The 13,594-nt window shown below is 35.8% G+C and overlaps 1 protein-coding gene across 3 annotated transcripts in view; it reads left to right on the plus strand.

Annotated features, from left to right (window-relative positions):
- The window catches only part of LOC128990902 (protein boule-like), a 49,022-nt gene that overhangs the window by 15,881 nt on the left and 19,547 nt on the right, over positions 1 to 13,594 (plus strand). For all 3 annotated transcript variants that reach the window (XM_054413552.1, XM_054413553.1, XM_054413554.1), the window contains 3 exons: positions 8,466 to 8,525; positions 11,564 to 11,735; positions 12,878 to 12,984. In XM_054413552.1, coding sequence (XP_054269527.1) covers positions 8,466 to 8,525; positions 11,564 to 11,735; positions 12,878 to 12,984 — 339 coding nt within the window. The remainder of the gene's footprint in view (positions 1 to 8,465; positions 8,526 to 11,563; positions 11,736 to 12,877; positions 12,985 to 13,594) is intronic.

Below are 13,594 nucleotides of genomic sequence, written 5' to 3' on the forward strand. Positions count from 1 at the left end.
CGCCGTCTTTTTGTTTACGATCGGCTGACAAATACAAAATTTCTTGTTGATTCAGGTGCTGACATTTCTGTGTTACCTGCACATAGCAAACAAAAGCCAAAACCATCTGCCAAATTACTTTATGCAGCTAATGGTTCAAATATCCCCACGTTTGGCGAGAAACTTTTACAACTTGACCTAGGTCTCCGCAGATCATTTTGTTGGCCTTTCACTATTGCAGACGTCCAACAACCAATAATTGGTGCAGACTTCCTAGCAGAATTCGGCCTTTTAATTGACATCAAAAATAAAAAGTTAATAGACAACAAAACGAACCTCTTTCAATGTGGCTCAACACCATCACCGTCAGTATCTTCTGAGATTTATCTGATTGACCCAAATAGTAAATACTCACACCTATTACATGAATTTCCTGAATTACTGAAAGACATACCTGGACATAAAACACCAGACATTGAATTCTTCCATACAATCAGTACCAATGGACCACCTGTTACCTCTAAAGCCAGACGGTTAGCTCCTGACAAACTCTCTCAGGCTAAATTAGAGTTTCAGAAAATGATTGATTTAGGTATCTGTAGACCTTCTAAGAGTTCTTGGTCAAGTCCGTTGCACATGGTACCAAAGAAGGACGGCACCTGGAGACCATGCGGTGACTACCGAGCTCTTAACTACATTACCGTTCCGGATAAGTATCCGATACCTAATGTACAAGACTTCAACTCACAGCTTGAAGGCAAGACAATATTTTCTAAAATAGATCTTGTCAAAGCCTACCACCACATTCCTGTTCATCCAGATGACGTACCTAAAACAGCTGTTATTACTCCTTTTGGTTTGTTTGAGTTTTTACGCATGCCATTTGGATTAAAGAACGCAGGTCAAACCTTCCAACGCTTCATTCACCATGTTTTACGAGACCTTACGTTTGCATATTCGTATCTGGATGACATCTTAATTGCTTCTGAGTCTGAACAGGAACACGAGCAACATGTTCGCCTTCTTTTTGAATGTCTATCCAAACACGGCCTCTGCATTAACGCATCAAAATGTGAGTTTTCTGTCTTGGAGATTTCATTCCTTGGCTATCGAATCAACAAAAGTGGAATATTTCCATTACCTGAACGTGTTCAAACGATACTAAACTATCCTCTTCCTGACACAGTTGATCAACTGAGACGATTTTTAGGAATCGTTAACTTCTATAGGAGATCACTACCAAACTCAGCAACAACACAAAAGACCCTGTACGACCTTTGTTCATCGCCCAAACGAAAGGACAAAAGCAATATACAATGGAACGATAGCGCCAAAGAGTCTTTCAACAGGTTGAAAACAGAACTGGCTAATGCTACTCTGATTTACCATCCTTCCAGCAATCTTCCCATCATCCTCTCAGTTGACGCTTCAAATTTCGCGATCGGGGCTTCTGTCCAGCAAATGAGAGGAAATACTCCAGAACCAATAGGTTTCTTTTCTAAAATCCTCACTAAAACTCAACAGAACTATAGCACTTATGACCGTGAACTTCTGGCCGCATATGAAGCAGTCAAGTACTTCAAACATTACCTAGAAGGCCGTCACTTTACTATTCTGACGGATCACAAGCCTCTCAGCTACGCATTTGAACAGCGCCCTGAAAAGGCGACCCCTAGGCAGCAAAGACATCTTGACTACATTAGTCAATTCACTACTGATATCCGTTACATTCCCGGAAAACAAAATTTTTCTGCAGATGCATGCTCTAGGATTACAGAAATTGAACTGTCATCAACTGTATCACTTACAGACATCGCTCATGCTCAAGAAGTATGTAATGAACTCAAACACATCCAACAATCCAACTTATCATCATTTACATTCAAAACTATGATTCTTGATAATGGACTTCAATTGATTTGCGATTCTTCGACTGGAACTCTACGACCTTTCATCCCTCATGCCTACCGAAGACCTCTCTATGACTCCATTCATAATCTATCTCACCCTGGAATTGCCGCATCAGTCAAACTACTTCAAGAGAGATTCTGCTGGCCTTCGCTGAAACGTGATGTTTCATTGTGGGCCAAAACTTGTATTCCTTGCCAACGCTGTAAAACATGGCGGCACACTTCTAGTGAACTCGGTGCCTACCCTACTGCCGAAAAACTATTCTCTCATTTGAATGTTGATATTGTTGGACCATTACCTCCTTCAAGAGGATATCAGTACCTGTTAACCATCATCGATAGGTTTTCAAGATGGACTGAAGCGATACCAATCTCATGCATCACCGCAGAAGAAGTTTCTTCCACTATTTTGCACTCATGGATATCTCGCTTCGGTGTTCCTCGTTTTATTACTACTGATAGGGGAAGGCAGTTTGATTGTGAATTGTTTTCATCATTGACAGCCATGCTTGGCATAAATCACATAAAAACTACAGCTTACCATCCTGCTGCAAATGGAGCTATTGAAAGGTGGCATCGCTCCTTAAAATCGGCTCTCAAAGCACAACTAACAGCAGACTGGGTTTCCAAACTTCCATCAGTTCTGCTTGGACTTCATTCAAACATAATACCAGAAATAGGAGTTTCGCCTGCACAGCTCGTCTACGGAGAACCAATCACCCTCCCTGTTGATTTCTTTGAAGACTCCAAGCTGCTGAATGACATCCCTAAACTACTTGCTCGACTTCAAGACCATGTCAAATCAATTCGTCCTGTACCATTTCGCCATCATCACAAACGATCTATTTTCATCCATCCTGATCTCATGACCTCATCTCATGTCTTTATTCGTCATGACGCAATAAGAAAGCCTCTTCAACCAACATACGAAGGGCCTTTCAAAGTTGTTTCAAGAGGTGACAAGTATTTTAACATATTATTGCCACGGGGTGAAGATACCGTTTCTATTGATCGGCTGAAACCAGCATTTATTCTTCAAAATCATCTTCAACCTACACAGTCTCAGATGGATAAAACAATGGAGTCAGATAATGAACTGGTGAAACAACCTGAAACAGACTCACCACCAACGAGACCTAGAAACATCAAGACTCAACAGCCTTCAGCCCAACCTGGACCTTCTGGACTTGTCCCTGAACGAAAAACCCGCTCGGGACGTGTTGTGAGGTTCTCTTCCAAATACCTCACATGAAACTTTGCGCTGTCACTGGGAGGGGAGTATGTGGCTGTACCTAACCATCTGTCAGTATTAAATTGATTTGAACTTAAAACACATGTTAGCAATTATTGTTAACTAATATTTACTTTTCTTGTTTACCTTTTTCTTTCTTTTGATCTTGTACCTTTTGTCCAGACAATAAATCCTCTAAAATACTAATTATATTATTTTATTAATCATTGTACATCACCATTAACCACACATATATATATATATTTTACTGCATGTAATACAGTAGTGCATACACATTGTGTAAACTAATTAGTCACACTAACTTTGGACAAAGAAATGGTACCATTTTGGAGACTTAGTTTACACAAATTTTTGGGAGGGGGGTACCCCCGACGTCCCGGTTTGCCCCCCCCCCCTTGTGACTGTTCTAGATCCGCCACTGGTTGATCTTCCTCTTGTGAAGCCAGCTTGATGGTCCCATAAAACGGTTTATGGTTGCATATTAAAACTTGTAACTGATCTACAGTCTTATTTTATAAGTTAAATCCTTTTTTTAGGAATATTAATATTAATTTCAATTATTGACAAAATCACAAGCATTGTTTGCATTAATTTTTAACATTACGCGGCCTACTTGGTCTCAAATCATGTCATTGCATTTTCTTTGTCTTAAATATTGTTGGCCATTTGGGTTTCAATGTTTTTGTTTCCCATATTTATTTATTGTGTTGTATGCTTTTCGTATATAAAAAGAGGCTAAAATTGCAAAGCGTAATGTATTTAACTGTATTTTTAATTTTTAATATGTTATTAGGACTAGTTAGGGTAATTCAAAACCTAGTTTTTCAAAGCTTCGAAAACCTTGTGCTTCCTGCGTGATAAGTAAAAAACTACAAAATGTATGTACTTTTTCTAGATTTTGGCTTATAACTTATTAACAGTAAATTTTTTGTAACACTACTCAAATTTAATAATTAGAGTAGGTCTACATAAAATTTTCAACAATTTAAGCATGTAGTTTCCGATTTGTGTGTCAAATAGTTTTTGAGCTATGATTTTTCAAATATTACAAATGATTTTAAGTATTACAAAAATATACATATTTGTTCAGGGTTCAGGGTCGGCCACCAGAAATGGTTTAGTACCCATATTATGACAAAATTATTACAAACTGCTTTTGTAGTAAATTTCATTGGCATTCGTTTAATCACAAAGCTAATTCTGTACCTCCATCACTTTCTGACATCCATACAAATAATAATTTATGAATATCTAGATTGTTTATTCAACGAGTTGAAATAATTTTCTCTTACAACATGCGTATTAAGTGCTCACTATTTTTCCAAAGAATCTGTATCACCGAGCAGTTAGACAAGGAGTTGGAAAAACACATAAATTTGAAATTGGCCCCTTACCAGACCAGATGTCATTGTTTTTATGAAGGTGGGATTCGTAAAAGGGCCAGATCTTCATTATATGCCGCTTTCACCCCACTCCCGAAAGACATCCCTGCATCCCTGTTGATGAGACTACATTTGGTGTATTTTGGGGTATTGGATGGTGGATATCTTATTTCAATGTTATCTGGCATAGAAATTAGTATCCAGACAATAGTAGAGTCCTATATCACCTATACAATCAACCCTTTTGGGAGGAGCACGGTGGTGGTGTTTGATGGATACTCTGAAGATGGGGCCCTCAGTTACTAAAACAGCAGAACGATTGCGTCGCTTGGTACACTGTTCTGCAACGAGGTTGTGTTTGACACTTGGTCATCAAATTGCCTCAGGAGAGATTCTTGGCAAATGACTCCAACAAACGTCTTCTTATTGACCAACTGTGCTTTGCTTTCAGAAACGAGGGTATAGAAACGAAGATAGCGCAAGAGATGCAGACGGTTACATTACTAACACGGCTTTTGCAAAAAGTTGCATTACACATAAATGTGTTGATTATTGGAGAGGATGTCAATCTTCTAGTTCTCCTATGCGGTTTGGGCAAACGTTTCAATAATGTTTACTTTTAGAAAGCTAGCAGAGGTCAGTCCACTTTGATTCAGTTCTCCAGTTCTTCATTTGGCCATGAATACCTGGAACTGCCTGATGGAATCAAGTTGTTTATCCACGCATTCAGTGGATGCGATACAACGTCCGCTCTTTTCTGGCAAGGGAAACCCAATCTTTGGCTTGGCCATTTTACAGAAGAAAGGACATTTTGGAACTTGCAAAAGTGTTTCCCCTCCCAGACTCCAATCATAAAAACCATAAAAGAAACTAAGGAAAAGTGCCTAATTGCTGTGTGTGGCGGCAACACATTACACGATAAATTAGAAAACCTTTAGTTCTACTCGTTTGGAAAGGCAGCAGCCAGTGTTAAGGTAAACGTGTCACGTTTGTCCCCACCCCAAGATGCAGCTTCCTTCCACTCATTTTGAACATACCACCAAGTGCAAAGGTGGTTAGGGATTGAAAAGGATCCCACAGAGTGGGGTTGGTCAAAGAGCACTGTAGGATTGGTTCGAGTGACAAAAACATGTAGTCCAGCCCCATCTAACCTTCTGAAACTAATTTCATGTAGGTTCAAAATGGGATGCACGGGTACTTGCACATATCAGAAGGCTGGGTTCAGTATTATGTACTCCTTATTCTGCCAAGAACTGCAAAAATGCCCCATTACTATTGATTGAAGAGGATGAAGATGACCCTGACGATCATATACATCTTCGATGAGATCAAATGAGGAAATTTTTCTCATACAATGACTTTAGTGTCTAAAAAGCCAAAATACTAATCATTAGGATGTGTTATCATAATTCATCTTTAAATATAACTGTTAACCTTACATATATTTTTTTTATTCACTTTGTTTTCACAATTTAATAGTGGGGGAAATTAGTTCAACTAATTAAATAAAGAAAGTCTGGATATTCAGAAATTATTATTTCTATAGTTTTCAGAAAAGTGTTGGAGGTACAAACATAGCTTTGTGATTAAACTAAAGTCATTACAACTTACTAGGAAAGCAGTTTTTAAGAATGCTGCCATAATATGGGTATTAAACCATGTTTAGGGGTCGAAACCAGAAAAAATGTAAATTTTTGTATATACTTAATAAAATATATTTATAATATTTAAAAAATTAAAGCTCAGGCACTATTTGACAAACCAATGTGAAACTATGCTTAAATTGTTGGAAATAATTTCTACATAGTGTTAAGAAAAATATACTTGTTAATAGCTTATAAGCTGAAAAAAAAATACCCCCGCCGCAGCAAACCTGCTGACTAAGCAAATTTCCATTTGTCTGAATTGATTTTCAATTAAATTATTTAAATAACATTTGGTTTAACGAGTACCTAGGTTTGCTGCTACAAGGAAACCAATTAAGTGTATTTTTTTGGTAAAATATTAATAGCTGAGTATAAAATAAATAAATTTGCCAAGTTTGATCAAAATATATCCTTAAACATGCAAATTACAACATTTTACAATATTCTCCATAAGAATAACATGGGAATTTTAAATTTACAATTTTTTGAATTTTATCCATTACCAATAATTTATCAAAACACTTTGATATACTAACTGTTTCTTAAGCTCTTTAAAAAGGCCTAGAGATCATTTGGGAATTTTGTGTTTTGAGGGTCATAAAACTCCGATCCCATGGTCCAATTATGCTGGTTCGCGAACTCATTCAAGTTTATACCGCTTTGCACCTTAAAACCAAATTTCATCAAAATCGGACAAAAATTGTTCACGGATATCTTTAATTAACTTTTAATTGTAAAATTATAATGTACTTTTTCATTTTGATGTCCCTAGACGCCAAAAACACTATTCGTTCAAATTTTTATCTATTTTTTACTTTCTCCCCCTATACCATATATGGAGAAAGTATTGTTTTCATCAAAACTTTCGAGTTTGAGTTTTGAGTGGATATATTCGTTTTGGGTCCCCCTGGACCCAAAAAAGTGGTTTTCGAAGTGATGTCTGTGTGTGTGTGTGTGTCTGTGTGTCTGGATGTGTACAGAGCTAGAGACCACACCTGTGGTCCGATTTCGATGAAATTTGGTATGTAGGTTCTAATCTATGGTATCTCCAGGCGTTTTTTTCATTTTTTTGAAATTTTGATTTTTAATGGGGATTTTCCCATAAAAACCCATAAAAAACCGGAAAAATCGGATTTTCTCAAAAATGGCCCGAACGATTTTGATAAACATTTAGTATGTTGTAGCCCTTTAAATTCTGAACAAAATGGTACAAATCCCATTTGTGTAAAAATTACGGTTCAAAAGTTATGGTAAATTATGTTATTTTCCCATAAAAACCCAATAAAATAACGAAAAATAGGATTTTAGAAAAAAATCCGGTTTTATTTTAACATAGTATGTTATGGTCCTTAAAGTTTTGATAGTTTTTCATTTTTTAAAAATTTTAATTTTTAATGGGAATTTTCCCATAAAACCCCATAAAATAACGGAAAATATGATTTTCCCAAAAATGGCCCGAACGATTTTGATAAAAATTTAGTATGTTATAGTCCTTTATATTCTGAACAAAATGGTTTAAATCCCATTTCTGTAAAAATTACGGTTCAAAAGTTATTGTAAATTATGTCATTTTCCCATAAAACCCCCATAAAATAACAGAAAAATCGGATTTTCGCAAAAATGGCCTGAACGATTTTGATAAAAATTTAGCATGTTATAGTCCTTTAGATTCTGAACAAAATTGTACAAATCCCATTTGCGTATATTTACTCTCACCACTTACACATGATAAAAGGTCACATGATAAAGGTTGTTGACAAACATATGGGAGAAAGTATGTGTCAGAATGCTGATACCGTTTATTTATGTATGTTATACAGTAGACTCCCTCTTATCCGGACTGGCCTCGGGACCGAGGCCACTCCGGATAGCGGGTTTTCCGGTTAAACCTACGTCCCCAAAATCTCGTTAATTAAAACGGACCGTTTAAATACATACTCTATACAGTATTTGACTTAAAATTAGGAGAGCATTGTATATAGACACGCTATACTTAAATACTTTAATCACTGGTCTCAAAACTTTCCCATGAAAACAGTAGTTGTTTCAGTACTGCCCACTTCGTGCCGATCATGTCCGGTTAAACCGATGTGCTGATAAAAATTATCCGGATAAAGAGATGTCACTTCTACCGAGTGCAGTCCCGTTAATAAGTGTCCGGAAAAGAGGGAGTGTACTGTATATATATGAACGCGATAACTTGTGCCTAACCTTTTTATCAATCAATGTTTGATGAATTAATAACAATTTCTTATTTAAATTAAGAACGGTAATTGAGATTAACTTATTTTTTTAGGCCAATAATGTTGTACTGAGAGAACGAAGGCTGAACATAGCACCAGCTATTAAGAAGCAGGTAAGGCAAAACATTTAGTTACACCTGCACATTGTCTATTTTAGGAGTGAGTTAGAAAAACATCGATAGGCCTACTGTAAGTTGTGGAGAAATTTAAAATCTTAAGTTTATTTTAGTAGGGTGTTGATATAGTTATAACATATTTGGGTTGATAGCCTTCTGTTTCGAGTACTTTAACTATTTACAAGCTATACCCGTGCTTTGCAACGGGAAGAAAATGTGACCTAGAGAACTATTAAAGTGGTGCTGATGTGTGTTTTAAAATACAGCAACTCTATGATTTAGTTTGAAAATATAAACTGATTTAAAGTGTAAACCTACTTACTTTCAAACACCTACTTTTAATGTTGATAGATCCAAAAGAATATGACAACGTACCTTAGTGTAGCAATAGCATCAATTGCATCATATTGATGCTTCATGAATGACCTTAATTCTTCAATTTTAGTCAAGCCTCTTTACATGCAGCTTACTATATAAATTACAAAATGAAACTCTGAGCAATAAAAAAAACTTATAGACAACCTTTCTAAAACCAAACATAACCCTACTCAATCCACACAAACATTTTTTTCGAGTAAATAAACAAACACCAGTGCATTGTACTGACCAGCTGTTTCATTGACTAAATTAAATTAAATCATTTAACATTTGGAAGCATGCCAGGCGTAGCCCTTTGGAAATCAGCCTATGGGGCAGAGACCTCAGGAAATTCGTCCATATCAATACTTTTCGGCAAATCTACACACTCTAAGCTTCATTTTGATGTGCCATATGTCTACATTTTTATTTGGTAAATGGCCTTAACCGTTAACCCTCCAAGTGTCCATAGTTTAGGCCTTAATGTCCACCTATTTTTGGCGCATTTGCAAGGTTTTATTAAAACGGATCTGAGAAGCTTAAAACAATGTTAATTCTAATGTTCTATATACCATTTTGTTTGGAAAATCATGGGCTTCAATATCATACATAAAACATAAGGAATATTTGTTTCAAACAATTTTTTTAGGTAAAAAAAAATTATTTTGGAAAATATGAAAAACAAAATAAGTTTGCGCTCAATGAAATTGTATATAAATTATAGGCCTATAAATATTTGAAAATAGCCACTTTGTTCTAAATTTTATGAGGATTACAAATATCTTATCTTACTAATATTATAAATCTGAAAGTTTGTGAGTTTGTGTGTATGTTTGTGTGTATGTTTGTGTGTATGTTTGTGTGTGTGTTTGTTGCTCAATCACGCATAAACTACTGGACGGATTGGGCTGAAATTTGGCATGATGATAGCTCACATTCCCGATTAACATTAAAGCATATTCTTATCTCAAAAACCCATTCGGGCTCCGCCCCAGTGGCTCTGTAGTTCCCCATGTTAATCTTATGATTTTTCATATTTAAAAGGAATTAATGAATCTTTACAGCTGTTTCAATTAAACAAGTTGGTTCTGTTCTATGATGTGCAACAGCATAAAAGTTACAAGGATTACCAACAGGGTGCAGCACTATTCATTTTTTTTTTTATTTATGACAACAGCTAATTTCCAACCAAAAGGTGAGTGAGCGTAGCGAACGAACTTCAACCTGGAGGCGAGTTAGCGTAGCGAACGAGCTAACCTGAAGGCAAGTGAGCGCAGCGAACGAGCTCCAACCTAAAGGTGAGTGAGCGTAGCGAACGAACTTCAACCAGGACGTGAATGAGCCATGCGAATACTTATGAAGTTAAACGGGACGAAGCCCGCGGGTACAGCTAGTATAATAATATAAGGAAGTAGATTTGCAAATAAATAAGTTATGGGCAAAAAACAGATTTCAGTACATAGCGTTTAGCTAAGAATGCATAGCCTAACCATAGCTAGGAATCTGGCTGATAATTTACATCAATATCACTACCTACTTCTTCAGGATCATCAACCAGCACTTCAAAACCACTTAAATCTTCTTATAATGCACCACGTATATCTCTACTTTTGATTTTTAACACTAAAACAATGATAAACGTAATAAAACACATCAGTCATCGGTCCAAGGGTAATCTAGCTGTTTACAAATACACGCACGTCAGCTGTCTGCTACAATTACGATCGGCTCGGAGAACATACAGCGCTGAGACAGACCTCTGGAGAAAGCTTAGAATATTACGGAAAGAACGATACCTAACTCGATCCAGTTCAATCCGATTCAGTCAGTCATAGAGCCTTCGCCGTAAATGATGTCTGCGTGTCGAAAAATCGACAAGTAACACTACACAAAGTGTGCTGCTTGTCGAATTTTCGTCAAGTAACACTGGGAGGGTTAACATAAAATTTGATTGTATCACTTTAATAATATAATAGATAGGAGCAGTTTAATTTGTTTAACTAGCTGTTGAATAAATAAGACCAGATGGGCCAACATAGGCCCATTTAAAACCTAATACACATGGAAAATTTTTTTCAGTTGATCTTGAAAAGAAATATAGAAATCTAAATTATAAATAAAAACAACTCTAAACACACTTTGAACAAAAGAATTGCAATATATTTCGTCTAAGCCTTCTTCAGGAATACTAAAACAAAACAAATAATGTGTTTACCACTCAGTATCAGTTGGTTTAGTCAAATTCAAAAATACATATAATTTATATGGAGTAAAAAATAAAATTTTGATGAAAAGAAAAAAAGAAAAAAAATAGAAAGAAAAAATGTATAATACTATCTCAAATTTAGACCAGTTGGTGTTTTAGATTTAAGTATTAATTGACGAGCTTGCTCAAGCTGTCTTAATTTTATGTAGGGTATGATGCATCTTTAGCCAATTTTCTTATTTCTCTCAGTGAATAACACTTATTTATCATCAAAAGTAAGAAAATTGGGCAAAGATGCATCAGACATGAAATTAAGACAGCTAATCCAACCCCTTATCAGATGTTATTGCAAACCTCGATAAGAACCTTACATTGATTCAACCTTGATATGAATTATTATTTTATTCCTCATGATAGTCTTGTTATTGAGGTTCTAATGTAGGCCTATTATTTTTTTATTTTTTTTTCATAGCCATTCAGTCGTTCGTTTGAGACATCATCCCCTCCTCCTGCCACCCCTAATCTGTACTATTCACACAACGGGGTTCCATACACGTTCCACAATGGAATGGCTTTCTTCCCACCTACAGCTCACCAGCCAGCATTGACTGCAGTACCTTCCACAGACCCGTCAATCTTTCCACGTAAGTTTTCACCTACTTCTTTTAAATGTTAAAAGTTTAAACAATAGGCTACTTAAAATTATCATTAAATAGCTTCAGAGTCAAACTTGAATATATATACCTCAATAAAAGAAGCAAGTTAACAAGCTACTAGCTGACGAATCAAAGTTGGTTCTTTTCATTGTTACTACTACAACCAAAAATAACAGAAGCCCAAGTACAGATCCTTGGGAGATTCCACTAATTACGGGCATAAAAGAAGATATATCTTATCCCAAAACTACTTATTGTGTTTTATTCTATAAGTAAATGAAGTAACAAATAAATTTAGGCCTAGCACTATTCCTTGAGTGTTAAATAATTTTCTAAGGTTTCTACCAAAATTGCATGCAATACTTGATTGAATGCTTTGCTAAAATCACAGAATGTAATTTCAGCTAAATTCTTAGTCAAGAATCTTATGTAATAAGGCCTTTTTCTTAATCCAAACTGTTCTGTGCAAAGAAGTTGATTTGATTCAAAGTACAGTTTTATTTGGGGCCAATGGGGGGGAGGGATACCAAGGATAACTGAAAACCATGGTTAATCTAACATGATGTAAACATATATTACAAACCCATAAAAACCGCCTAATACTGTATTGTATTTAAATGGACATTATTGTGATAATATATTAGATTTTACATAATCAAAATACAATTAGCGCCATTACAATGGCGCAATCATGTTGTCATCCAGTTATAAAAACTGTAGTTTTTAAAATCACAGCTTGCACCAACAAACAAAAATGCCTAACACTGTACAGCAATAAATCACGTAAAGATCAGAACAAAAGAAAGTCTAGTAAGCTGGGCTGCTAGTCATAGGCAACTGCTACATGCTGTTTCAGAACAGAATAATGTTGATAAAAATATTAGATGACTGTAGTTATCTCATAGGAGAGTTCTTATAGGATTCAAGAACTTTTGACAGTATAGGAACAGTGGCAACAGGCCTATTAAATAGTCCTCCATATGAAAAACTATTTCTCATTATTTATTGTTCTAGCTCATTAATCCGCCATTGGAGGTTTTTTTGTAAAGCAAATATTTATCAATAGTAGGACTACCAGTAAATAAATGAAAACGGTGTGATAAATTGTACTATTTTTATTATTATTTCAGAGTTTGGACAACCTCAAAACGGCCCCCCAGCCTCATATGGAGCCCCTCTTCTAGTGCCTGCACCTATGTTTTTGCCACCTCAAAATTATCCTTACCAACCGATGCAGGTAACTTAAAAGCTGTTTTAGCGAATTTCCCCTATAGGGAATATTAGCAAATTTCCCCTATAGGGAATATTAGCAAATTTCCCCTATAGGGAATATTAGCAAATTTCCCCTATAGGGAATAAGCTATTACCGTAGTACTCATGGTAAGACCTGGACCCGGGACCGATTTACTTTTTCGTTTTGAAGTCCCTAGAGACCAAAAACACCGTTCAAATTCATGAATATTAAAACAACGATGAAACTACCTTTAAAATTAACGAACAAATATTAATCTCAGTTTGCATTAGATTGTAGAAAAATTCAATACCCTCCAAAGCACTATTATTCTGTCATTTTCTTCTCAGACCTAAGGATCGGTACGGTTGGCCGGAATATTGCTCTTGTTTTGCTTTAGAAATATAACCTAGATGCATTAGATCACCCCCCGGCCCGGTTTAGATCATTGATTAAATATAACTTAAGTCGACTTCTTATGACATTGTTAATTCAAACTTTTTTATGTCTAGTTCATGTTGGTGACACTGGACATTAGTTTTGACCACTTTTTGACGTAATTTTGTTTCTATTATTTTAGGGTTAGTTCTATGATGTGTGTTTTAATTTCTTGTAA

This window comes from Macrosteles quadrilineatus, unplaced genomic scaffold, assembly GCF_028750875.1.
Source record: "Macrosteles quadrilineatus isolate MER2022 unplaced genomic scaffold, UCM_ALF_1.0 Scaffold_3__2_contigs__length_128488019, whole genome shotgun sequence".
In the NCBI taxonomy this organism is placed as follows: Eukaryota; Metazoa; Arthropoda; class Insecta; order Hemiptera; family Cicadellidae; genus Macrosteles; species Macrosteles quadrilineatus.